The sequence below is a fragment of the Triplophysa rosa genome, linkage group LG5 (genome assembly GCF_024868665.1).
Source record: "Triplophysa rosa linkage group LG5, Trosa_1v2, whole genome shotgun sequence".
Classification (NCBI taxonomy): domain Eukaryota; kingdom Metazoa; phylum Chordata; class Actinopteri; order Cypriniformes; family Nemacheilidae; genus Triplophysa; species Triplophysa rosa.
Window position 1 is genome coordinate 18,799,655 of NC_079894.1, and position 26,984 is coordinate 18,826,638.

General features: G+C 37.9%; 1 protein-coding gene and 1 long non-coding RNA gene across 2 annotated transcripts in view; one reads left to right on the forward strand and one right to left on the reverse strand.

Annotated features, from left to right (window-relative positions):
- Positions 1–26,984, forward strand: part of clstn2a (calsyntenin 2a) — a 223,788-nt gene that overhangs the window by 190,183 nt on the left and 6,621 nt on the right. The window contains exons 9-12 of the mRNA XM_057334277.1: positions 16,920–17,082; positions 19,554–19,720; positions 20,136–20,284; positions 26,508–26,716. Of these exons, the coding sequence (XP_057190260.1) occupies positions 16,920–17,082; positions 19,554–19,720; positions 20,136–20,284; positions 26,508–26,716 (688 nt within the window). The remainder of the gene's footprint in view (positions 1–16,919; positions 17,083–19,553; positions 19,721–20,135; positions 20,285–26,507; positions 26,717–26,984) is intronic.
- Positions 20,257–26,124, reverse strand: LOC130554547 (uncharacterized). Its single transcript, XR_008962993.1, has 3 exons — positions 26,011–26,124; positions 22,016–22,148; positions 20,257–20,364 (listed from the first exon to the last, which is right to left on the reverse strand). It is a non-coding gene; the product is annotated as an uncharacterized LOC130554547 (long non-coding RNA).

Sequence of the window (26,984 nt, forward strand, 5' to 3'; positions counted from 1 at the left end):
CTACGGCTCTTTCATACACTTGCCTATTTCAATAGTCAACGATTTTTTGTATCGACAGCACTGCTCATTGATCTGAGGTCCGTGTGTGCGTGCAGGGTCCGCGCGTGTCCCACCTCGACCAATCAGTATGAGCGTCGGAGAGCCCGAGCAGGCGTGTCATTTATCCTTGTCTCACCGAAAGCATCGACCCGCGTCGCTGCTGCAGAAAATTACACTCAGTCCTGTCAATATGACATTCATTGTACGCTTATCTACTCGCAATTACATGCGCGCCACATCTGTGGCTTCCTTCGGCAATGCGCTGTAGATGCTGTATTGTTTTGTGTTAGATGGATTACGTTCCATGCATGACCGCTTACTTGCTTTAATGAATACATGAAGACTTAAAATGAGATCTCGCAGAGGAGAGCACAGAGCTTATCAGATGCTGTAAAACTTAAACTATAGACTAACAGATGTGCCTCGCTGCTACTCAAGCTCATTTAAATCTGGCAAAAAGAACCGAGTGTTGTTTGTGTTGGTTGATTTTTTGCTCGCTTACAAGGATTTCATGGAGCTTTACACACTATCCTCAATTGTTTTTTTTATTATTTAGATTATACAGTACATGTGTGTTTATTTATAGTAGCCTTTCTTTCTGCCTCCCTGTTCACCTGTTAGGACCTTGTCTGTCAATTTATACAGTATAATTAGTTTGTATTATTGAAAGTGAAAGTGAAAGTGAAGTGAAAGTGAAAGTGACCTATTTGTCAGGTATGGTGACCCATACTCGAAATGTGACCTCTGCATTTAACCCATCCAGAGAGTAGTGAACACACGCACAGCAAGTGGTGAACACACGTACACCCGGAGCAGTGGGCAGCTATCACTGCAGCGCCCGGGGAGCAAGTAGGGGTAAGGTGCCTTGCTCAATGGCACCTCAGTCGTTACCCGCCGGCCCTGGGAATCGAACCGGCAACCTTCTGGTCACGAGTCCGACTCTCTAACCATTAGGCCACGACTGCCCTTATATATTCAGATTTACATTTACAGTATGCATATACGTTTCAATTAATTACATTTATTTATTCACACTGTATTGATTGACAGATAAACATGTGTCTTATGGTGTGACATATTAATAATATAATATAATAAATTATATTATATTAATAATTATTGTTTTCAAAATATCTGCTGTCACACTATAGGACACGTGGTACAGTTTATTTGTCACTTATCCACTTAAACTATATGTTCGGATTTCATATTTAATGCCAGATTTACTAACAGCTTACAGCAGCGCAAACTTTTTGGCATAAGAAAAGTACTGTCGGTATTTACTATTTACAAAAGACACGCGTGGTCACAGCTGTTTTTGCGACTAACCTTATTGCATATGCATTTCTTGGAGTTTCCTCTTCAGGCGCAAACTTTATAGGAGGAGAGTATTTAAACGAATCACACAAGGCAATTTACTAAGGTTTGCACTTGTCATTGTACTGTATTTGCGGATTTATTTAACACATAAAAAAACACGTCTTAAACCCTGCACAAGTGATGCGCGAATGAGCTCTAACATCACCCGAATCTCCTAGATTCTGTAACCCAAATGTTGACAGGTGAGGTTAAAAACAGATAAAAAGCCATTGCAATTTATTTAACATGAAAAGAAGATTCATTCAGTGACAGTGTGATGCCATTCCCCTCACAACACAGAGTTTGACCAGAGACTGTACAGTGCCTGGCGAAAATTAGTTTTTAAACATGTTTACATTTTAGATTGTGTTAATATTTTCATCTTTAATAATTTTATTTATCCGCCCGTGGCCCACCCCGTGGAAAAATTAATCATTTTTCATTTTTATCAATTGATCAACCCTGTGCTAATTTGCGCAAAGTTTAGTAGATTGTGTTGGTCATTATGGGAATGAGATATTGCGCCAGTGTTTTTTAAATGTGCGACTTGTTAGTAAATCACCCACAGAAATGTCCACTCTCATCGGCGGTTTTTTTTAATTGCGCTATTACGCTACAGTATTTTCCTGTTTAGTAAATCTGGCCCTAATCTATATACTCTTAAAAGGAAGTGTTAAGTAATACATTTTTTGTTATGGAATTTGATCACATTAAGAGTCATTTTGTGTCGTGTTAAATAAATAACAAAGGACAACACATGGTTGAGTTAAAAGTAAAACAAAATGTTTTGTTCTTAACTAGACACAGAGGTGTGTTTAGTTAAGGACAAATTGTGTTGTTTTTAACTAGGGATGCTTGGATTCAACGGGCGCAGATCGGTATCGGCTGATAATCACATTTTATGACTTGATTAGTAATCACTAAACTTGGCCGATCTCACAAACAAACCGACCACAATTTCATGACATCAACGCATTAGGACGTGCATGATGCGTTTGGATGTACGGTAAATGATTTGGTGCCACCGTCACGTCATTGCGGGTGTGGAATTACTATGAGATTTTGAGAAACAGTGAAAAATGTGCTATTTGCTCTGCATGTTCCAACGAAAACTCACGTGGAGGAGCAGTGTCTAAAGCATGTAATACGATGAACCTGATTCGGCATTCAAGCTTTTATGTTGAATTGCTGTAAAAATATAACAAAATATATCAAAGGCAACCTCTATAGTATCACTTTATCTGAAAACAAAGGTTAACGTTAACGGTGATCAGAGAGCTTATCAGTTACAGTATGTAAAGTTTGGAGCATTGAAATCGAGATCCGTATCGGCCGATCACAATGACACGGTACTCGGTAATCATCCCTATTTTTAACACAAAATGAGTGTTAGAGTGTATAAAAATATTATCTAAACATAACACTTTTAGAGTCAGCAAAACAAAACATAAACATATACTGAAAGCCTTAAAATGTCACTCACTAGTGAACCAGTGGATATAAATTATAACAAAAGATCAACAGAAATTCACTGGGTAATGAAGTCTCAAAAATTCATTTTTAAACATTTTATTTTGTTGCCTCATACCTCACAGGGCATTCTTATGCATTTTTTATTCATGCCACACGTCTTGCCAGAATCATGGCCTGTTGTGATGTACCTAAAGGCTGTTTAGCTGTGTGAAATAATCATGTGGCTCTGAATAATGCATCTCTGCAGCTCTGTTTCCACATTAGCTGAGCAAATTTTGCTCGTCCATCAGAGTCAGGCATGACCACCTCCTTTTATGACGTTTTGCAATTTTTCACAGTAACCATGCACAGAGACCTTGAAGATGCACCGGTTTTCTTCTTGACTTTCATCTACACCATTTCCTCAAGTGCTTTGTTTGTATTTTTGACATTCCAAAAATAGCACGACCCAAATATGCTCCCTGCTCTTCTTTTTTAGGCAGGTTAGTGGTGCGTTTTTACCTTTCTCTCTCTCCTACCGTGTTTTGCTTCAAAGCACATTTTCACTCTGCTCTACCAGGAATATTTTGCCTGGAGCTCAAGTCACAGAATACCAATTCTGTCGCTTCAGCAACAATCTGATCAGAATTTTGCCGGCTTCTGATTCATGTGTGTTAAATCTTTGTGTACAAGCAAGATGGTTTTTCTAGATTGTTTGAACCTGAAAAGTGATTTCTTTGCATTGTGATTGGTTGAGCGGGTCTACGTCCCCTCTTGCAGGACTGTGGCTATATTTCCCAGCCTTTCGAGCCTGTTTCCAGACCACTCCGTCCCAGTCCTATGCCAGTGTAATGGATTTGCATCAATAATGCAGGAGTGAGAGGAAGAGTTGGCCTGAAAGTGTGCAGAGTGTGCATGTTTGAGTAGAGACATTGAAATGACTTGTGTACGTAGATTTGTGTATTGCTATAGAATTCTGAGAACTTGACAGGGGAGCTAGGTTTGAATCGGCATACATGTGGCTATGAAAGTATGTGTACTGAGCTTTGATGAACTGATGCTGAACTCCCTGGCCCCCATCAGTCCTGGACTGAGACACGGAAGAGATTCGTTCTTCGGTTCCTCTGATGACTACCCATGAGTTATTTTCCAGGCTTTCACCCCCACACTTTCGATTACCCCATCCATCCCCAACTTCCTTTTCGCTCCGTTTCTCTGTTTCTCTCTCTCTCTCTCTTTTTATAGACGGCAATAAAAATTGTTGTATTCTGATGGAATATTTTTGGGCTGTGTATATTAAAAGGATATTCACCCAAAATGAAAATCACCCTCGTGTCATTTGAGCAGAACACAAAAGAACATGAGACATTTCTCAAAATATCTTCTTTTGTGTTCCCTTTAAAGAATTCTGTAATCGTTTACTCACCCTTTATGACTTTCTTTCTTCCGCAGAACACAAAAGAAGATATTTTGAAGAAAGTTGGTAACCGAACAGCACTAGCCCCCTTTCACTTCCACTATATGGACACAAAACCAATGTAAAGTGAATGGGGGCCAGTTATCAACATTCTGCAAAATATCTTCTTTTGTGTTCTGCAGAAGTATGAAAGTCATACAGGTTTGAAATGACAAGAGGGTGAGTAAATGATGACAGAATTCTCATTTTTGGGTGAACTATCACTTTAGTATGATGCTATCAGTAGTTATGGGTAGGGTTGCACTAGCTATTCGTAAGTTCTTTCTTAAATGTGAATGTAAAGTCCACACTAGAGGCTTAGTAACTACTAGCTAGTTTGTAACTAACTTTGTACGTTATTCGGTTGCACCATTTGGTCTTAAGGCAGAACATACCGTGGCAAGTAGTTCGTAAGCTCTCCGTAAAGATGACGTTTACCTTCAATAGCCCAATAGAACGTCAAAACTAGGCTAAGTTGTAACTTAGGCACAGCTGGTGCAACTGGCCCATGGCATTTATGGCTAAGAATGGATTTCTGCTGGTATTATACACCACTTTGGAACCCAGACACATGTCAGATGTGCAGGTGAAGTCAAATGAACATCTCTGATAAAGCAGCCAGTGTCTGAGGTCAACAGCAGAATATCCTCCGAATGAAAACCGCTCAGATTGACGAAATAAGAGCTGAAATGCACAGGGTTTCAGCCTTTACCTGCCCTCATGGTTGTTTTGGAGGTTTTCAAAGAGATTGAGATATTTCTTGCTTTGAAGTCCTTGAAAAGGTCATATGATGATCATCACCCACAGCGATGTTTACACTTACCAGACGTTTGACTTTCTTGCAGCTGAGAATCACAACAGCTCCTCATCACATTCTATAATAGAAAACTTTCGCCAAAAATGATGTCTGCCTCTGGAGACCCCTGTATTTGTGTGTGTGCGTATCAATGTACGGTTCCGTTGCATTTTAAGCAGCCGATTGCCTTAGAGACGGCCCCAGGCTCATTAGTTGAGTATTTTATTGTCTCATTATGTTGTTTACAGGATGAAAAAACGCAGAGGCACGTGGAATGGTATACGTAAACACTGGCGCCCGCACGTACACACGTACTGTCACAGTGATTCACCGCAAAATATCAACTCGCTCATCACACGCTTCCTCTGGGGAAATGGGAAGACTTACAGACCCAAGTGTATCGTCATTATTGACGTACTAATAAGTTAGTAGCCATGTGCCACAGACTGCAGGGTGACTGTTGCTCACCACTGTGTGTGGAGAGTATCTGCTTTTTATTAAACAGCCCAGTGGGAGACGCATCACTTTCACACCTAACCCGACTGCATTCTGTTGTCGACTGAAATGTGCGAAAGTGAGATTGTATTACTCAGAGAGAAGACCGCTGGTTTTTATGTTGTCCTGGATGTGTCACTTTAAAAAAAGGCCATGTTTGACCATGGAGCCATGATAATACTGTGTTGTTTTTGTTGGATTCTTAACATCGTGTATGAATATGGTTCTGTTTGCAAAATACAACTGGTATTACCATTTTTGTCTACAGATTTGTGTTAATTGTGAAAATAAAATGGCTACCACTCATTTAGATAAAGATACAATGGTAACATGGTAATAAAATAATATTTTGGACATGTGTTATAGTAGTAATATTTTTGGGATAAATAGTAATGATATATGGATCATTCCATATGGTGATAATCACTGTAATGCACCAGTTTTAGGGTACCCGTACCAGTAGTCTGCATGAAAATTACAGACTTGGCAACCCTAAAACTGGTTGTTTTTAACTCAACTCACTTTTATTGTCACATCACCACGTGTGGTGAGTGAAAGTCTTGGGTGCGTATTCCATACAAAGTAGAATGCAGTTGGACAGACAACTGTGTGACAAACAACTGTATGACTTTACAGACTTAAGTGACAGAATGTCCCTTTTATTCAGCGGGTTAAGGCGGAAGGAGTTTGTTCATCAGCAGTCATTCTTAAAGGGATACTCCACAGAAAAATGACATTTCTGTCATGAATTACTCACCCTCAAGTTGTTCCATACCTGTATACATGTTTTTGTTTGGTTGAACACAAAGAAAGATATTTGGAAGAATGTTAGCAACTGAGATTTCTGGGGCACCATTGACTACCATAGAAAACAAATATTGTACTTTCCTGTTCTGTTGAACAGGAATTTAGGAACGCAAAAAGTTCTGGGGCACCTTTAACTTTTATTTTAATTTTCTACGGTAGTCAATGGTGGCCCAGAAATCTCAGTTGTTAACATTCTTCCAAATATCTCCCTTTGTGTTCAGCAGAACATAGAAATGAGGGTGAGTAATTTATGACAGAATTTTCATTTTTCGGTGAAGTATCCCTTTAGGGTGAGATGAAGTAACTGTACATTTTAGGTATGTGAGTGGCATATTTTGAGTTTTTGTACAGTATTTGAGGTGTGTCGTTGAGCTAGTTTTGGTCTAGTTTTGATTGGGAATGGGGCAGATTTTGTTCTGTAGATCTGGCAACCCTTCGAATGGTGTTAATGTGCCATGGTTCTACAATTCGTTTCCCATCACTGTATCGGTACAATGCATATACAGGACTGTACTCTTTGTATAGAGTAGTATAGTTTTTGGCACCCCTGTGTACTTACGTTTGTGTGTGCGTTCATCTGCGTGCATGCTTGTACTTGTGCGTATCCTCATTACCATTGTCCATTTTCCACATATCTATTACTGTAAAAACAATTTGCTCCTGCTCTGGGCTGCGGATAGATTAATTTACACAGTGTAGGGTCCAAATTGGGAGACTTGGGAGAGGTCACTCTTTAGTTGACTTTTGTCCCCGGAGGGCACAGTCTAATTCCTGCTCTAATTACTCACTCTGTCAGCCTGTAATTTATAGTCACCTTCCAATGCACCGCAGGCCCGACGCCACCTCTGTTAGCACACTGCAGCTCTCAAAGAGATCTGGCACTAAACAAACAACACGTGCTGTATGCATTCACCTGCACACACAACAAGACGTGTCAGGTGTCAGTCAAAACATGTCCATGCACCTTTGTATCTATTTGTGTGAATTTCATTCGTTTTGGGTGATTGGCTCATTGGGTCTGTTTTTGTGCAGCCTGCTGACTTTCGTTTTTCAAATTTTGGCCTCTGCGTGGACTAAATTTTCTTTTGATAAACAAAACTTAAGACTAGAATACCAATCTTGCTCCAGTAGCCGAATGAATATGGAGAAAATCACATCGTGAACACAAAAGACATAATCTTTGCCTGCTTGGTTTTTAGGTCTGCCGAACAAAGCATATCATCTTTGCATTGTTGCTGTGGCGGTGAAGTAGAGGCATGTAAGATTTGCATATAAATGCTACAATAGATGTTCTTCTAAAGCTCAACAATAAAACCTTATTTCCATAGGGACTTTTGTGCAAGTCGCGTAGCATATGAATAAACATACGTAAATGAGGTAAAATGCACTTATTCGCTGTCTTGACATATACGTGGGTTTTAAGTGGTACTAGAGAGACAGAGAAATGGAATTGTCACTCTTCATTGTGCTGTGACTCTATAGAGCTTTTGTTATATTTTGTCATGTATAAAAAGATAGCGTGACAGTCTTGTTTTCTGCTGACAGGAATGTTTTCCATGTGTTGTGGTCCTGTGATAAGAAGTTAAACAGTGGTTTATTACAAGACTTAAATTTGAACCTGGTGATCAATAACAGTATAGCTAACCTTACTGCATTATTTAGCAATAACATAACAACAAGTGTTTGTAGTGTACACAGCACAGTGTAGCTACAGTATTGTATTAGTGGTACAAGTAGCTATGTATGAGCTGTGTACACTACACACACTTGTTGTTATGTTATAGTATATTATATACAACTAAGCAGAGATTAAGCAAATTAAGTCTTTTTTATTACAAATCTTGATTAAATTCTTAAGTATTATATTCTAAATTTGTATAAAATGTTTTATAAATATTTATGAATTATTTAACTTATTAAAATTTGTATGCATACTGTACATTTTCAATTAAAAAAATATTTATAACATTTTTATTACATTTTGAATATATTACGTTTTATTTATTAACATTTTTAATATATTTTTTATTAAATTAAAGCTGCCATTAGTAACTTTATAAACGTTATGAAATTACAATTTTATACTCAAGAAATGTCACTTCATTTCACTTCAGCAGCATTAAATTCTTACTTATTATATTGTACAATGTTTTTTTAATTTTTATTAAATATTTAATTCATTAAAGTTTTATGTACACATTTTTTAATTTAAAAAATACTTATAATTGTTTATTACATTTTTAATATATTATTTTTTATAACTATTATTTTTATTTATTACATTTTTATAAAACAAATATTTAATGTTTTTCTATTTAACTTTATAAACGTTATAAAATAATAATTGTATATGTTGATCTGTCAAGTGGGATTTTGCAAGAAATGTCACTTTAACATCATTTCACTTCTGCACACACTGTAAAAAAAGGAAAACTTCCTGCAGCTGGGCCGCCAGAAATATACCACTAAATAACCGTTTGTCCTGTAAAATTTCATGTTTTTCATGTCAATTTTATTTGACGGTTTTTTTGACCGTTTTTAAAAAAACTTGAAAATCTGTAAAAAAAAATGTAAAATACATAATACAATTCCATATTATTACAGTGTTTTTTTGTTTTCATTCTACATGAAATATCTGTAAAAAAATCAATAAAATTAAAATTCTGTACATAAAGGCAAAAGCTACAGACTGCAGTTTTAAATAATGGTTCACGTTTTAATTTGTTGTATTTATTTTGTAAAATTTCCATATTTAAAAAAATGTTTCTCATTTATTTTACTTCAACTGTGATCCTCCTTGTTTTGTGCTGTATAGATAATGCTCATTTTCATATAGATTTTGCCCTGTTATTAGCCCCAAAGTAGGCTAATTAGGAACTTTTTGGTACTACACCAAACATATCGCTCGACTGTATTTTAACTACTTCAAACAATAAGTAGCTCATGGTTTGACAAGCTACAGTTTCAAAGTTGCTTCTCCACCACAGCGGGTGATCTGTGTATATCCAAGTTCAAATTTGTGCAGCTACAAAGCTAACAAGGGTACGATGTTTAAAAATTCAGTCTTCTCTTGTGAACTGATTTTTTAGATCGCTGTCATCAAGCGTCCATTTCCTTTGTATGTCTTTGTCCCTTCCCTGTGGAGAGATTTTAATCTTGCCCATTAAAACTCTCCAAACTTAATCTGCTGGTAACTTGTCTCTGATGGAATCAAGATTCTATTTAAAACTCCAGCTCTCTCCTGAGTCTGATCATTTGTGCCTGTCCTGAATAAAACCACAGCCAGACCCTCCATCCATATACACATCAGCACCAACTTCACGCCCCACTGCACCTGAAATCTGCTCTTCTGATCAGTTGCTATTCTTTCCCATATAATCTTGGCCCAAGAACTGTCATTTCACTCCTTCTATATATCATTCCAATCAGTAAAGTGCCGTTTGTCTTTCCTGCTCAGACAGCACATCAGATAGCCGTCGGACGCTAGACTTTCATCCGAAGTGTGGGCGGTTAGAAGTGTCCCTTGGATTGACTTTCTCAGTTAGAGGTGCACACAAGAAACTCCCTCTAATGTAATTCTATAGGGATGTCCCTGTTGCACATGTTCGTCTGGCTGCGCTCCATCTGTCGTGTCGAATAAAGCTCGTGAGAGAATATCAGCGTGCAGGTGTCTTGAAGATGCACTTACGGCTCCAACCGTTTCTCTGCTCTTTCAGAGTCGGGTCTAGCGTGCAGGTGTGTGGATGACGGTCCCCGAGCATGTGCTATTCGGCACAGCAGCAAACTTCTCAAATCAATTACCCACAATGCCCTTTACTGTTCCGATTGCCCTCGGCAAGTCTCGACAGCTATCAGGCGATCTTACCCAACCCTGAATCTTGCGAGCTTTATCTCCGTCTAGCTATTTGCGCAAGTTTCTTTCTAGTAATCGATTATGAGATGTGTATCTACACCTCCAAACGAGAATAGAGGAAAAGCGCTTCTTCACTTTTACTTTTGCCAGTAATGATATAGAACAAATCATTTTTCCCAAAAGGCCATTTGAGGTACCAGATGATGAAATAGATAAAGCGGTACCTAAAATTAGCCTAATCTGCAGTTCAATCAAGAAAATAATGAAAGCTCGAATTGCGCCACCCAAGCCCACGGTTAGAGTCCCTGGACTCTTTGATTAAATGCCAGCTCCTAACCGTTTTCCACTAGTTAATTTTTTCCAACTTTCTGGGCGTTTTGATAAAACAGCACATGGACAGTGAAAAAGCGCTATAAACTGTTAGGTTATATTAAAAAGGCTGCATATTTATTGTATTTGCTTTGTACATGGTAAGCTGGCTATGGATGCAGCACAGGCACTCTGCAGGTGTATGATTAATGTTCCAAAAAGTAATCAACTTAATTATTTTGCGTACTAAGATGTTTTGGACAAATTGTAAGGCAACATCTTATGCATTATTTCCAGTGGAGGCAGTCCCAAAATGCATTGTGATGAGCGCAATGACTAAATATATCCAAGATGGCAGACAAGGTGACAGAAATGTTGATTACAAATATGCTAACATTAATTTCAATTCTAAAAACAGCTGTAAAATGTAATCCGTTTCAAGTGATTTACTTCAAGAGATTCATGATTGTCATGCAGCTGCCTTACATACTGTAGGCAGCGTGGCAGCTCACTAGATTTTGAAACCGAGCTTGTGCTCATGCGGCACCAGAGAGCGGTGAACACAATGCATAAATGTTGAATGAGGAACAGCCCCATGCAGACATAGCCTGCGAGGCATTTCTCTCCTGCAGCCAACATGACACAATAATGCTGGAGCGTGTAGAAAGAGATGTATAGTTCTAGGTGTGATTTGTGGCCCGGCTCTCGTTTGCTGTCACGCTCTCATTTATTTGTTTGCTCCGAAGGTCGTGAATGCAGTTTGTTGACAAGGGAACAGATTAAAAATGTTTGGAGCACAAATGGCAGAGCGAGCTGAGGATGGATGCAGTGAATGCTACTTTAAAACTGTAGCTGGACAAGATGAAAGCAACTCGTAATTGAAAGCAGTTTAATTGCAGTCTAGCTACCTTTATCTGTCTGTCTGTCTGTCTGTCTGCCTACAGCTCTATGCCTGCCTTTCTGTCTATGTGTCTATTTGTCTTGACTGTATTTTAACTGTATCTTTCTATCTCTATAGCTATCTCTCTGTCTGTCTGCATGTCTATCTGTCTTTCTATCTATTTATCTGTCTGTCTGCCTGTCTGTCTAGACTGTATTTTAACTGTACCGGTCTATATATATAGTTATCTGTCTGTCTGTCTGTCTACAGCTCTATGCCTGCCTGTGTGTCTGTCTGTGTGTCTATTTGTCATGAGTGACTGTATTTTAACTGTATCTGTCTATCTCTATAGCTATCTCTCTCTCTGTCTGTCTGCCTCTCCATCTGTCTATCTATCTATTTATCTGCCTGTCTATCTATATCTGTATCTATCAGTCATTCTGTCTGTCTGTCTGTCTATAGCTGCCTGTCTGTCTGTCTGACTGCCTACAGCTCTATGCCTGCCTGTCTGTGTGTCTATTTGTCTTGACTGTATTTTAACTGTATCTGTCTATCTCTATAGCTATCTCTCTGTCTGTCTGCCTGTCCATCTGTCTGTCTATCTATTTATCTGTCTCTCTGCCAGTCTATCTATTTCTGTATCTATCAGTCATTCTGTATTACCATCTGTCTGTCTATAGCTGTCTGCCTGTCTGTCATTTCATCCATCTATCATCCATATATAATATATCAAAGCATTAGGCCTATTTGTCTGGTGTAGAACAGTGTATCCATCACTCCATCATCAATACAAAATGACTTTTGTGTTAAAAAACAGATAATATGTTAAAATTTCATAGTAAAAAACATGTTATTCTTTAACACATCCTTTTTACATGAGAGTGATTAAATAGTATTTGAACAGATCAATATAAATTTACACTAAATAAAACGCCATGATTTATCAAATGAATTAAAAACATTGAACCAATTAAGTATAATGAATCATGTTTCACAATCTTTCAAATGAATGGATGTTAAGAGAGTTTGTTTAATTATTACCTTCATCGGCTCTGAATGCTGCAGGCGCAAAACAATGTGACACAAATTGTGATTTAATGTTTTGTCACTTTACTGCTGCACTGGAAAAGTAGCATGTTACACTTTTACTCTATAGTTACTTACTCATCAGCGCTGACTGGATGTGAAAGAGAAAGCGCAGGCCAAATGTTGCGCGTGTGTTTTAATCCTTATTGGCGTGTGCCTTTGTGTGCTGAACAGGCACGTGCAGAGGGGGGGCTTGAGCCCCGGCCCTTTTTCTTCCTCGAGAGGAAGTGCCCTTTTTTTCTGAGGATTTAAAAAAAAATGAATATATGTTTGTGCGCGCATGTTCCCTGTCAAACAAATAGAAAATATCAGGTCAGGTCCAGAAATGTTGAGACTCTGTCGAGTTCGGATGCCTTTCTCCCATCCTTCACGTACAGCTGTGTAGCACACATTTATCGGCACATCACACACAGGCAGAGAGCCACAGAAGTGAAGCCTTCCCTCCTTTCCAGTAGCGTTTGTCTTGGTGTGTAGATGAGTGGCGATGAACAGACTAGCTACCTGTGCAACAAAATAACTAAAGCATATCACCAGTTATTAGTTAATATGACTTAGTTAATATGAAGTGTCTTTTCCCTTGAAATGTTATGTTTAAATATGCAGGTAGTTTGTTTTGGTTCATTTAGAAGAAATCTAAGAAGCAAACAGACGAGGGTATAGTAGGCTTATAACAAACACTTAAATGTGTATTTTGGAAATTTCCTTTCCATTAGAGCAAAAGAAGACATGAAAGCAAAATAGACCAACATCTCAAAATTGAACAGTACATTAAGTGTCCCGCCTTAACCTCTTAAAGTGCACCCCCACTCTAGGCCCAACCCATGACAATGACCTACCTTCACTAAACTGGGTGTTTTTCTTGAACCCTTTGGGATATGAGCACAGTTGTGGTATCATTTAAAAGAAGAGCTACGGTCAACGTGTTTTAAATTGTTATACAGTAAGTTAAAAAAAGAAAAGTTAGAGAGGCTGAAGTACATTGATATAAAAATATTCTGTTGAAAAATAAAACAGCATGAAACAATTGGGTGAGTGTGAGGGATTTAAAAAATTGTTGTTTTAATATATTTTACCTTTTTTCTATATTTTTTAGAAAATATGAGAAGTGCCCTTTTTTCCACTTGAGCCCCTGCCCCTCAAAATGTCTGCACGTCCATGGTTCTGAAACAGCCAAAATCATCTGTCAGGCCAAGATTAATGCCGCATGTTTTTCATTAGCACCAAAGCAACGCGCACGCTCACAGTGCGTTCATTTCGAGTTCCTCCACGAGGACGCGAGCGAACAAAGCCTGCTTAGGTTAAGATTTTACCAGCACTCGTGTGAATGCCAGTCAAAAGCATGTTGAGGGTGTTTAGACATGTTTACACATGTAGGAAGGAATGCTGTGACTGGCTGATAAACCTCGAGGTGGCAGCTTCCAAATTTCAAGCATGGTCGCAATCTACATATTTCCCTCATGGCTGTTTCACACAATTAACACATTTAAAGTGTTTTAAACATGTTTACCTACTGCAGGCTATTCGTATTCATACTCTGAACAGAAACCCGGTTTTCAGAGATGTGGCATGGGCTGTTTAATTACCCGGCGCTAATGCTGCTGCTTACATGCCTCATTGACGCTGGACATTGCAAAAATAAGCTCATGCAATTTAGAAAGCCAAATCTTCTTCACTGCTGGAGTCTATAGAAAATACTTTTACTCTGTGGGCTGGTGATGCGGGATCATGAATTCTGCTCCTATTTGGAAAATTGTTAATATTGTTAAGTTTTTAGTTAAAACACTTGTTTGCATTGTTATTTATTATGTATTTATTATGTTATCATGTTTTATTGTGTTAGTTAGCTGTATTTTTTATATAGTATTACCCAGCTGCTGTTTGATTGATATTATGTGGTGTGGACAATTCAAATGAACTCTTCAAATATGTGACCCTGGGTCACGAAACCAGCCATAAGTGTCAATTTTTTGAAATTGAGATGTATACATCATCTGAAATCGGATGAACAAATAAGAATAAGCTTTCCATTGATGTTTGGTTTGTTGGCCGAGAGACTATTTGAAAATCTGGAATCTGAGGGTGCAAAAACATCGAAATACTGAGAAAATGAGTCAGAGACGCTGTAGCAGTCCATTGCTATTCATTTTAACGCTTTCTATTGGCTTACCACTGTCATGACATTACGGAGAGCAGAAGAACCCGAAAGCGTAAATTCTAAGCTTTACATAGAGACCAGGCTTGAGTGGGTAATTCCCAAAAAGCGGACAGCAGCGAGGCGTGTTTCCGGCCATTTTTGTTCGCGATTTTGCTGCATCCACTCACAAAAAAACGAAATTCTGATATATTTACAGTAGTAGATTTGAATATCTTTACTTGATCTTTACTTAATATCCTTGTGATTTTTGGCGTATAAGGAAAATCAATCATTTTGACCCATATAATATATTGTTGGTAAAATATATCCATGCTACTTATGACTTGTTTTGTGGTCCAGGGTCACATATTATGACTAATTCAAATGATAGTGTATGTGTGCATAAAGGAAAATTAAGAAAATTGACCCCATGAACAGTCTTATATCCCAGAATGCCTCTCAATATCCTGAATGCACAAACAATGCCCAAGAGGCTGAATGACACTGTCGAGTGTGTGAGAGCGTTTATGTGTGTTTGTAAATGTGACATTGAGAAGGACAGAAACAGGTTAGATGCATTGATAGAGCGGCAACGAAAGAGTCTGGGGAGATGGAGATAAACAGGATATCTATTCCACAGAAACAGAGAGATGAGGGAAGAAGGATGCAGACTGAGATCTGTCCCCCGTGGCAGCAGTTAGGCAGGGATCTTCTCTCTGGAGACCCGGTTTAGACACAGAGGCATCTCTCCATTAACTCCTCTCTGCAGCAGCATCCACCCAGGATCCTTCCGTGCCATATGGAGCACTCTGTGCCTGCGGATGGATCTGAGTACGCATGTTTACCGCACTATACCACTGGCAAATTATCATTATTATGATATTATTGCTGTGCTGATGAACTCATTTCATTTCCCTGCAAACACGAGCAGGTGGTGGAGTTACTCATGGCTGATTACACATGAACCGCAATTAAGATTTCATAGATTTTTCTACGTGTCATTTACTTTAGTTTATACTTAATAACAAATCCGTAAGTATTCTTGTGTGCTAAACAGACTTGGGCCGGGATGGTTGACTAGTCATCTAACAACTCTCCAGTCGATTAGTGGCTGGTTTAATGCACCGAAGTGTCGCAATAATAACAGTTTCAGTCGGACTCACATTAAAACTCATTTTAATAGTTGTGTTTATACATTTAACAAATTTAAAGCGCTACCGCTAAAATTAGTGTTGAGCTGTGATACGCATGCAAAAAAAGGAGAATTTGAGTCCAGCTTGCATCATTTCACAGTTCTCGTGAAACAATGTCTGTCCTCCTGTAGAAATAAAATTGGCAAAAGGTGAAAAAGCAAACTACAACTTCTCGGCACCGTTGCCATTAAAGTTTGAAAGGGTGCAGCAAGGCAATTAAATGTGGTTGTCATTATGCCAGTTTCCACCGTTATGCAGAAACATGTCTCTCAGAATCAGAGATGTCTAGTTAAGCCCTCACATATTCTTCATCTAATGGTTTCTTTTTAAGACCTTTCTTTTAGAAATGCCTACGGTTGTTAAATGTGACTGTGTGAGTAGGTAGAGGAAAAAATGATTAATAAAGGAACTATAAATGGCTGATTTGTTTGCATTGGTTTGTAAAGTGATTTGATGCTTTTTGCACTTGTACATCTCTGGTCCCTATAATTAGCGTCTGATCATAATTATACTTAATTAATGAAATAGCACTGATGAGAAATGATGAATAGCAGAGCTAATGAAAGCAAATTAAGTTAAATCTCGGTTTCATTAAGGCCAAGCGAAACTAGCTCACGTTTATCATCTCAAGCTAAAAGGATGCGTTAAATAATATGTGTTAATAACTTATTTTAACACATGATGGGTTTTTTAACACATTATGGGTCATTTTGTGTTGATTTTGTGTTAAATAAATAAAAGGGACAATACAGGGTTGAGCTAAAAGTAACAAAATGTGTTGTCCTTAACTATACAGAGATTAGTTCAGTTAAGAACAAATACACAACAGTGTATTAAAAAGAATGGCTGTTGTATCATTAGTTGTTTTGTTATAGCAGCTCAGATATGGTTCGGCCAAGAAACAGGAACTTGATTATATTCACTTTACTTTGCCTACACATTCTATATTACAATATACATTTCATTACAATATTTTTTATTGAATTTATTCATTTATTTCTCATCCAAAAAATAAAAGCACTGTTTTAATACGAATGTGTCTGTTCTTTCTCATCTCTAGATCTGTGATAAAGAATGGCATTACTACGTCATCAACGTGGAGTTTCCCTCGGTGACGCTCTTCGTAGATGGAGTGACGTACGAACCCTACCTTGTGACGGACGACTGGCCCATCCACCCCTCCGAGATCGATGTACAGCTTACCGTAGGCGCCTGCTGGCAAGGTGAGACTGCGGAGAAGCTGTTGTCCTCATCATACCTTAAAAAAGAAAAGGATCGATCAAATGAAATCACGGTATAATAGTGGTTTTGGCTGGGCAGACACGGGAGGGATGAATCAGCATCCACAGATTTTGAGAAGCGGTCAGTACTCTGTTTTAGATTTAAGAGAGGGTTGGACTAAAAGACATCTACATTATTGATATGACAGTGAGAGCGCACCAGCGGTGGTTCGAATACCAAGAGAGAGGCGATGTGTTTGGCCCCGGGCTGCCCTGATTCCTCATTTAATCAAAGAGACTCGGGCGTGAAAACATCAAAAAAAGAAACACGGCCTGTCAATTTCAGCCTTTTGAAATAGAACTAATGACCGCATTTGAATGGAGAGACTGTCCTTAACATCGCTTTCATGAGCTAAATAATTAAAAAAGGTGGTGAGAGAACGGAGACTCGGCTAAATTGCAAAGCCGTCGCGGGCGGCCAGGTCCTAAAATCCGTCTCCTTGACGCTATTTAGATTTCTTTTCATCCGTGCTGATTGGGGATTATTCTCTCTTTTTCTCTCGCTTTGAATCGTGATTTTCAGACGAAGGACGTTGTGAGGATTAAAAGACCCTGAATGGAGGACAAGTTCACTTGCTATTACATCCCGATGAAACTCGTCTAAGCTTCACTAAACCGCAACTGATAACTTTTTGAGCTATTAGCGAGCGAGATTGCCTCTCGCTCTCCCTCCTTTCTCACTGTGCGCAATCAACAACGCAATGACAAGACGCCGTATAATGGAAACCGCGGACGGGTATTTGTTCGAGACAAATTGAGATCCTTGTCTTTTTTGTGGTAGAAATAAGGGTTTTGCGACTGTTGTCTTCATGGCGAATCAAATAGGATTATCTTTATTTTTCTCGAGCACAGTTTTTTGTAATAATTAACTTTTTCTTGTTATTATGGTCTGTCACGCCATCACCGATCGATATAAAAATAGATGTGCCATTGACAGCTCTTATATCCCATGTGAGCGCTGTGGTCTCATTAGCGTGTCTGTCCTTTAGGGGAGCACGAAAGCGACTGCAAATGTTCCACTGCCATTTCATCAGTGGAATAACATTTAATTGATAACATCTGTCAACTAAATTATTTAAAATCATAAGCAATTAAGGCTTGGAAGCACAGGCCTTTATTGTGAGGCTTTAGGAGGGACAGTGCTGGGCTGACTGCATCTGGAGCTATTAGACTCTCCAAATCTGCCAGCTCATCAGTCATGGAGAAGAGAGGAAAAACAGCATGTGTTGAAGAGGACTGTTTTTCCTCTACCTCACTCTCATGTTTTTGTACAGTATATAGGTACCCATTAGGTAGAGATGGATGTTTTGATGGATGACTAGTCTCTCAACATTTGTATGGAGGTATCTATGCATGCACAGTATTGGCTAAAAGTGATATCTGGAGAGTATGTTATTCTTTTCGATCTGGTTTGGTTTGGTTCATTTAAACCATCAAAATATGAGGTGTATGGGAGAAGAAAACCTGGTTAAGGTATTTATTTTAAAATAAAAAAATGATTGGGGAGACCAGGTATAGGTTCGGTGGTGTTCTATAAGCCTACATTGACTCCGTCCTCCTGGCCCTTGACTCGATATTGACTTTGTGCAAGTGTTGTGTACTTCTGCACATGTAAGCACAACTAACACGCATACGAATATGTTAATACATCTTTAATAATATCTTTGAATAAAGGCTGAAGACAGCAATTTTCCAAAGTCAGACATTGGTTCACTGCATACTCCGTTTCAATTTACTCAATTTCAATTTAAAGATACTGTTTTGGTCATGATTTTGTGCTCTTACAATATCGCCGAAACATTACAGTATACATCAAACAAGACACACGCAACACGGTTAAGATACACGTGTACAACACAGTAACAACAGAAAATACGGTCTAGTTAAAGTAAGGCGCTAACTGAAGGATAAAACTAAAACATAATATAATAATAAAATATGTAAATAGAATAAATGCCTTTAAATATAAACAACTGAAATGTATGGAAGTATGCATACAAACGAAAAGAAAGATAATAATATTAATAAGTGAAAGTGACCTATTTGTCAGATATGGTGACCCATACCCAAAATGTGACCTCTGTATTTAACCCATCCGGTGAGTAGTGAACACACGCACAGAAAGTTGTGAATGCGCACACACACGGAGCAGTGAATAGAATAATATATGAAAATATATATAAACAGAAATACAGTATAGTTTAAACAAAGACTTACAAAGAAAACGATGCATTTGAGTATGTAGATATGTTTGAAACATCAGGTCAGGGCAGATTCATTGTTCTCTCTCTCTCTCTCTCTCTCTCTCTCTCTCTCTCTCTCTCTCTCTCTCTCTCTCTCTCTCTCTCTCTCATCAATGACTGTGCGGGTATGTTTGTGATGTTTTGACAGTTTGTGTGTGGTTTTGCTTTTAGGAGGAGAGGTGACCACTCCCCGGTTTACACAGTATTTTCGTGGAAGCCTGTCAGGCCTCACTATCCGACCAGGAAAGATTGCAACACAGAAGGTGATCTCCTGCTTACAGGCCTGCAAGGAGGGCCTGGACATCAGCTCTCTTGAAAGTCTGGGCAAAGGCATAAAGGTACACAGACACACAACTTCAAATGTATATTCCTTTAATCAGCCATGAAATCGTATTTTGCTTTATTTTTTAAATATAATAAATATTTATTTTGTATACAATAGGATTATTTTGCGTTTCTTTTCTCGTATATTTGCGGCAAAGAGCGCAGGTCATTGTGTCAATCACTCTCTCACAAACACCCACACACACATATAAGCAAAGTCTTTCACAGATCATACAGTTGCCTATTCTATTCTATTTATCTCTATAATATCCTCTGAATTCATTCGAGAATCCTTTGACTTTAGTAAATCCACAGCCTCATATTCATTTATATGTAAATGTATTGACTCATTCGACCGCTCCCTTGCTTTTGCGTTTTTCTAGCGATTATGAAAATGACTCTTACTCGTACTCTCTTGATCCATCTCAGTTCCACTTCAACCCCGCACAGTCTGTGCTGGTCATGGAGGCAGATGACTTGGAGAACATCAACACCGCCATGACGAAAGTTTCCTACATTAACTCTCGGCAGTTTCCCACTCCTGGCTTGCGCAAACTTGACATAACCACCACAGTCCAGTGAGTACTGCGATTAACATCATCAAACACCACGACATCAACTCGTGAAGGAATTCATCCGCCAGACCTCAGGGTGACCTCTGAAAAACAGTAATACTGTCAATGAACATACAGTACAAATTCATGATATTGTATAGACGGTTTAATTAGACTCGCACGTCTGGCCCGAATTTTAAACTCCAGTCTGTGTCTGGCTAGTGGCTAATAATATAACTATTTATATTTAATTTCGTTTATATTAATTTATAACGATATTTTATTGTATCATAATTGTATTAAATTAACAATTTGTTGAATTTTATTGCATATCATTTTTTTAAAACCATCAATTTGTTGAATGGGCCGTGTAACTTTGTCACATATAAGTTTAGGCAAATAGCGGTTCTTCTACTGGTAACCCAAAATAATACTGGCTAGACATATTTTTAACTTGCTAGATAATGTAATTTACTTCTTTATTTATTTTGCTTGCTATCAGAAATAACCTGCAGGGACTCTGTGCCCAGTTGAACCTTGAGGCGGTCAATAAGTACAATTGACTTTTCTACCTTAAAAAATTAAGGGAACGATACAGCTCCCTTAAATCTCAAACGCGATAAACGATATCATGTTCATTGAAAATAATGACGCTTACTTTCAGAGATAAAATGAGATTAATGATATGTGATTACTGGAAAAAATCATGCATCATAACAGATTAAGAATTGTTTGTTCTTTTTGTGTATATCTAAAATAATAGCTTTAACGTCTTTAGTGTCGTCTTTTTTTCCTGTGCTGTTAATATTGTCCGCAACTCAAATGTTTTGTAGCTGTAGTGTAAATTTGTGTTCTATTAAAGTCAATATTTTATATCGTAACTATGGCAAGCGCTTCTCTATTTCCATGTTTTGACAGACACTATAGTGGAAACACTTAGGTAAGGGTGAACGTAAGACCTTTGTTGCAATGCTCTTCAAGAAATCCCTTACTTTAGGGAAATCTTTCCCCTCATGAGAACCCTCACTAAAGGGCTTTCATGCAACCGGGCACTGTTCTTTGTGGATGTGTGCCGGAAGTTAAGTTCGGGCCACAGAGGCGTGCACGCGCAGTAACGTTTGTTTATGTTGTTGCTTTGAAACGGTCTATAGGTAAAATAATCTGGATTTGGGTCAATTTGATGAGAAATGTTTGAGCTTACTGTATATTGAAATCTTCAATAATATTGGTCTTTGGTTGCAGAGTTGGCAAATCCGTTCACACATTGAGATCTCTCCGGGAGACATTTGTGCAATTTTTTTCATTCATGAAATAATATATAAAACAATATAGTATCATACATAGTAAGTCAATAAGAGTGAGGGATGTTTACTTTTTATGTCCTTTATCCATTGTATAAATGTGGCTCTTTCTGTGTTAGCCTGGCTAATGCACCCTTATTTTCTATATGGGATCAATAAGAGTACCTGCTTGATCTATCTGTCTGTCTCAGTTAAAGATTCTAATAATTCATCTCATTAATTGCGACTCGGGCAGCTTTAAATATCACATTGTGCATGTGAGTGTCCTTTCCCCAATAGGGATGTTCATTTGAGTGTCAAGGGTGAACTAACCGATAGATTGTGTTGTCTGACAGCAGTCTAATGAAAACTATTGGATCCAATAGCGCTCGGCTGATACTTACCCAAATGAAACTTATCAGTGTAGAAGGTGTGCTAGAAAGAGAAAGAAAAGAATAGAGGTGGTCTTTTGTACTTGTCTAGTGTGCATTGGTGAAGAGGATTGTCCAAATAAGAACAGACTTCTCCGGTCGATATCATAGCGAGCCGTAGCTGTTGTAATGGCCGGGGTCCGGCTCAGACCAGCTCCCAATATCCGTAAATCAGCCCTGTAAATAAAGAGAGACTGTTGGTCCTTTCTTCACAAGCCGTTTTAATGAGCGCGACACTTTTAGCATGTATTCGACCAAGGGGACCCACTTTAACACATCACAAACTTTCCTCCGTCATTTTTACTGCGGTCATTAGAGGTAATTGTTTTGTTGGTTCCACACAATTTCGCGCTCCTTCCGCCTTCTCATTCAAGGCCATTCACCGCGGTGACTTGAGAGAGCGTTTAGGCGAGGCTTACGGAGGAATTACCTCGGGGAGATAGCACGTCATCGCTCGAGTATCACTCTAGCCGTGACCGTGGCGTAAAGGGGCTGTTGTCTCTAACAAACAGATAGTTCTTAATTAGCTGGCGAGTAAATAAATGAATTAGTAAATGAAAGAGCGCTCTATAAGACCCATCCTTGAAGTAGAGTAATTATTGGGTGCATCGGGGATAAAGGAGCCCTGTTAATCCTAAAACGCTTTATTTTTCCCTTCTCTCCTCATACTAACTGTAATGAAGCTGGAGGGCCTCCAATTTCCCCAGCAGGTCTGTGTGAGTTTCACTACATGCTTCAGTGAATCTGTCTTAATCAACACTCTTTCCAACTACCGTACTGACTTTCTCAGCTGACACGAGCTGGCGCCACGCTGTCACACGACACGCTGTATCTCGCCAATATTTGCATAGACATCCTGGTTCATAACTAACCGTGTGTTTCTGAATCATTGATTGGTCCCTCGGTTGATTCAACCTGAGAGGTGAGACTTGATGATGTTGACAGGCTCAAGTAACCCTCGCTGAAAATATAAAGTGAATGCCATTGTCTATCACAATACCCAAAGGGTTCTCAATGTAGTTAAATTTAGACAAGTATTACAAGAATGTGTAAGCACTTCTGATGAAAAAATAAAGCAATACGACACAACAAGTGATTGGTGAGTGGTTACAGCGGTAATTCGGTCATTTTTAAGAATGATGCAAACCGGGGCAATAGAAAATGCTAAAGGTGATCAACAATAACTGCATTTATTAAAAGAATAGTTGAAAATTGTGTTTGGAAATTTCTAACGTGTTATAATTTGGTTGACTTTATTATAAATGCCATGATTTACATTCATTCAAATCTGGATTAAGTGTTTAAAGTTGGTTGTTTACGTACTTTTTAAAGCCCAAACTTGGGATTTTGGGTTAAAACTGAACACATTTCAGTTATTGAGCAAGTAATTTTAAAAAATCGTTTTCTTACCTTATGTCAATTCGGACATGTACATTGTACTTTGACAACATGTTACTGTTTTATTTTCAGGCAGTTAAAAAAAGAAAAATGTAACATAAAAAATGTGTAATTTAACTTTACAAAAAAAAGGTCATTTTACTGTATTTTTCTGGCAGCTGCTGCAATATTATACTTTTTTACAGGATTTTCTTTACAGCGTTAACTTATAATAATGGTCTTTTCGGTTTTCTGGTACGATTTTGTAGGAAATGTCTGTTTGATGTAATTAAACTTTAACCCACATAAAAATACGTGCTTTAAAACTCCAGTGTATGAAATTTAGTGGCATCTAGCGGTGAGGTTGCGAATTGCAACCAAAGGCTCACTCCACCCCTCCTCAGTCCCTTTCAAAGCACTATACGGTTATGGAGGACTAAACCTGCAAAAATTATAAATAAATGAATGTATAAATAAATAAATATATAAACGAATAAATGTAATAATATGAAAATAAATACAGGAATGAATGGTTTGATAAAACAAAATAATTCGTTTTAGCTATTATTGATCTTAGCTTTAACTTTTCTTTTCATTTTTTAAATTGATTTATTATTTTTTGTGTCCATTTTTAATTATTTTTAATTATTATTATTTTTTATTTTTAGATTATTTTATTTATCATTTCCTTTTATTTTTACATTTATTTATTTATACGTTTATTTATTTTTATATTTATTTATTATCGCATGTATTTATTTCCACTTTTATTTATTTATTCTTGTATTTATTCTTACTTTTCTGTGTCTTGTATGATAATTAGATGGGTTGGTCTTGCCTACTATTGGTTCAGCGTAGATTGAAGCGTTTGATCGATTACTCTTGACTTGTTTTGGACTAACGTCACGTCACTCACTGATCGTTTGCTTCGTGTATAACGTTTATGGCGTGCGCACAATTAGCTAGAGAGTTACAGCATTTAGCCAATGAAGTCGATAACCATGCATCAAATGACTATGTGTCATTCAGATTAGATGCATTTATTGAGGATTTATTACAGATTGACGGCGAGATAAATGACAAAGTTCTTCAAAATCTGTGCGAGTCAGGGGGTGCTAAGGTGGTGACCAAGTTCCGGTTACAGGTCCTCTGCCAAAGAGGTGCATGAACGACCTCAGCAGATTCGTCGATTCTGAAAGCACAAGACGACTTGATATTAAGATGTCTAATAAACACAGACTTTCTTGTTACATGATTTTGACATTCTTGTTAAGATTGCAAATTATTGGTATGATCGCCCGTAACGGCTGAAGCGAGGTGAAAAAATAAATAAAGCGATTTGACACGGGATTCGTACCCATACAATAAAGTGAGGCAGCGTGTCACTACGGTAACAATCACACTAAGCTATTTCGCAATGCTAGCTGCTGCGGATCTTTGCAATAATATCAAGATGTCACACAACAATATGCAGCTGGATGAATCAAGGGAATATGCCCGTTTTAACTTGTGACCTCTGTGTTATTTATCTCTTATGGAATGTAGTTTACGAGTACCGTTTAGTAACCACGTCTTTTTAGAAGGAATGGTTTCCATTTGATGGCCCCTGTAGTGAAAGAACGATGCTCATTACTACCGTGTTAACTTGTGACTTAAGTTCACTATGTCTCAATTCATTTACATTATGTTACATCATGTTACATTAAATCTTTACGCTTTTTCTAACCGAAAGGCTGCTTATAACTATCACTTTGACAAAGCGTTAGCTTGCGACTTCGGTTTACAAGCTCATCTGTGTAGTTAAACCTTATTACATTTTGTGCTTTATGATTTTCACCAGTTGAACTGTAACGCCACCATAGCATAGCACCCTCTGACTCGCACAGACTTTGAATGTGCTGCAAAGAGGCTAACAACCGAGGGAGAACTTTGTCATTTATCTCTCCGTCAATCTGTAATAAATCCTCAATAAATGCATCTAATCTGAATGACACATAGTCATTTGATGCATGGTTATCGACTTCATTGGCTAAATGCTGTAACTCTCTAGCTAATTGTGCGCCCGCCATAGTTACTTAACGTTATACACGAAGCAAACGATCAGTGAGTGACGTGACGTTAGTCCAAAACAAGACAAGAGTAATCGAACAAACGCTTCAATCTACGCTGAACCAATAGTAGGCAAGACCAACCCATCTAATTATCATACAAGACACAGAAAAGTAAGAATAAATACAAGAATAAATAAATAAAAGTGGAAATAAATACATGCGATAATAAATAAATATAAAAATAAATAAACGTATAAATAAATAAATGTAAAAATAAAAGGAAAGGATAAATAAAATAATCTAAAAATAAAAAATAATAATAATTAAAAATAATTAAAAATGGACACAAAAAATAATAAATCAATTTAAAAAATGAAAAGAAAAGTTAAAGCTAAGATCAATAATAGCTAAAACGAATTATTTTGTTTTATCAAACCATTCATTCCTGTATTTATTTTCATATTATTACATTTATTCGTTTATATATTTATTTATTTATACATTCATTTATTTATAATTTTTGCAGGTTTAGTCCTCCATATACGGTGACTGACACAAAACAAAGATGTCTCATGTTTTCGCTTCTTTGCTGAAGGAGATAACATACTTACGAAACGCGCTCTGTAGAGCAGTTTGTCCATTTAGGGCTACTGTAGAAACAACACGGCGAATTCAATGCAAGGGGACCCCACGGTGTACTGTATGTAGATAGAAATAGCTCATTCTAAAGGTAATAAAAACATAACGCTTCATTATGTAAGGTCTTTATACACCTCTCGAGACATATTTATGTATATTATATTGCATTTCTTTCAATAGATCCTCCAAAAGATTACACACTGCACCAAGCTGCAATTGTATGTTTTAAACAGAGGTGGAGGTGGAGAGGCAAATTGCAGCTTTTAGATATCTGTATTTACAGCCTACATATCACATTCATTTCATCTTAAATCAGAGCTGAAGCTATGCTTTTTAATATCACTATTATTCTTTAATAATATAATTATTCGTATGATTAATTCAGTATTGTTAATGAATTAATTATTAATATTATTATTATATCACTAGCAGTAATAATTCTCATGTTGCCTTGCTCTGCTCTTCACAGATGTTTCGGTGAAGACACATGCATTTCCATACCAGACGTCAAGGCCGTAGTGATGGTGCTGCCACCCAGCGAACCTCGGATCACCATCACCGGGGTGGAGCGGCTGGTTTGGCCCGCAACTCAACTCAGAGCCTCTGCTGGAGTGACCCTGTTCAAGGACATACACATCATTAGTACAGTCACCAAGACCGACACCACCCTCAGCATAGGTGATAGATGACTCCCTTTCACCACTCATATATTAACATAATCCCGCACTTATACATTAATTCATTTTAGAGGTGCCACAGCTGCACATTTCGCCCATAGTGGAAACGTCTAACCGGCGCATGCTTACTCAATTTTCCTCCCATAGATTTCCCATCACAGGGTTTCGTGTAATGGTTTAGTCTATTATTATCAAGATTATAAATGCCTTCTGCTTGGTTATTACACTGACCCGAAGTCAATTGTTTTTATTTGTGTCCTTTTTCATTT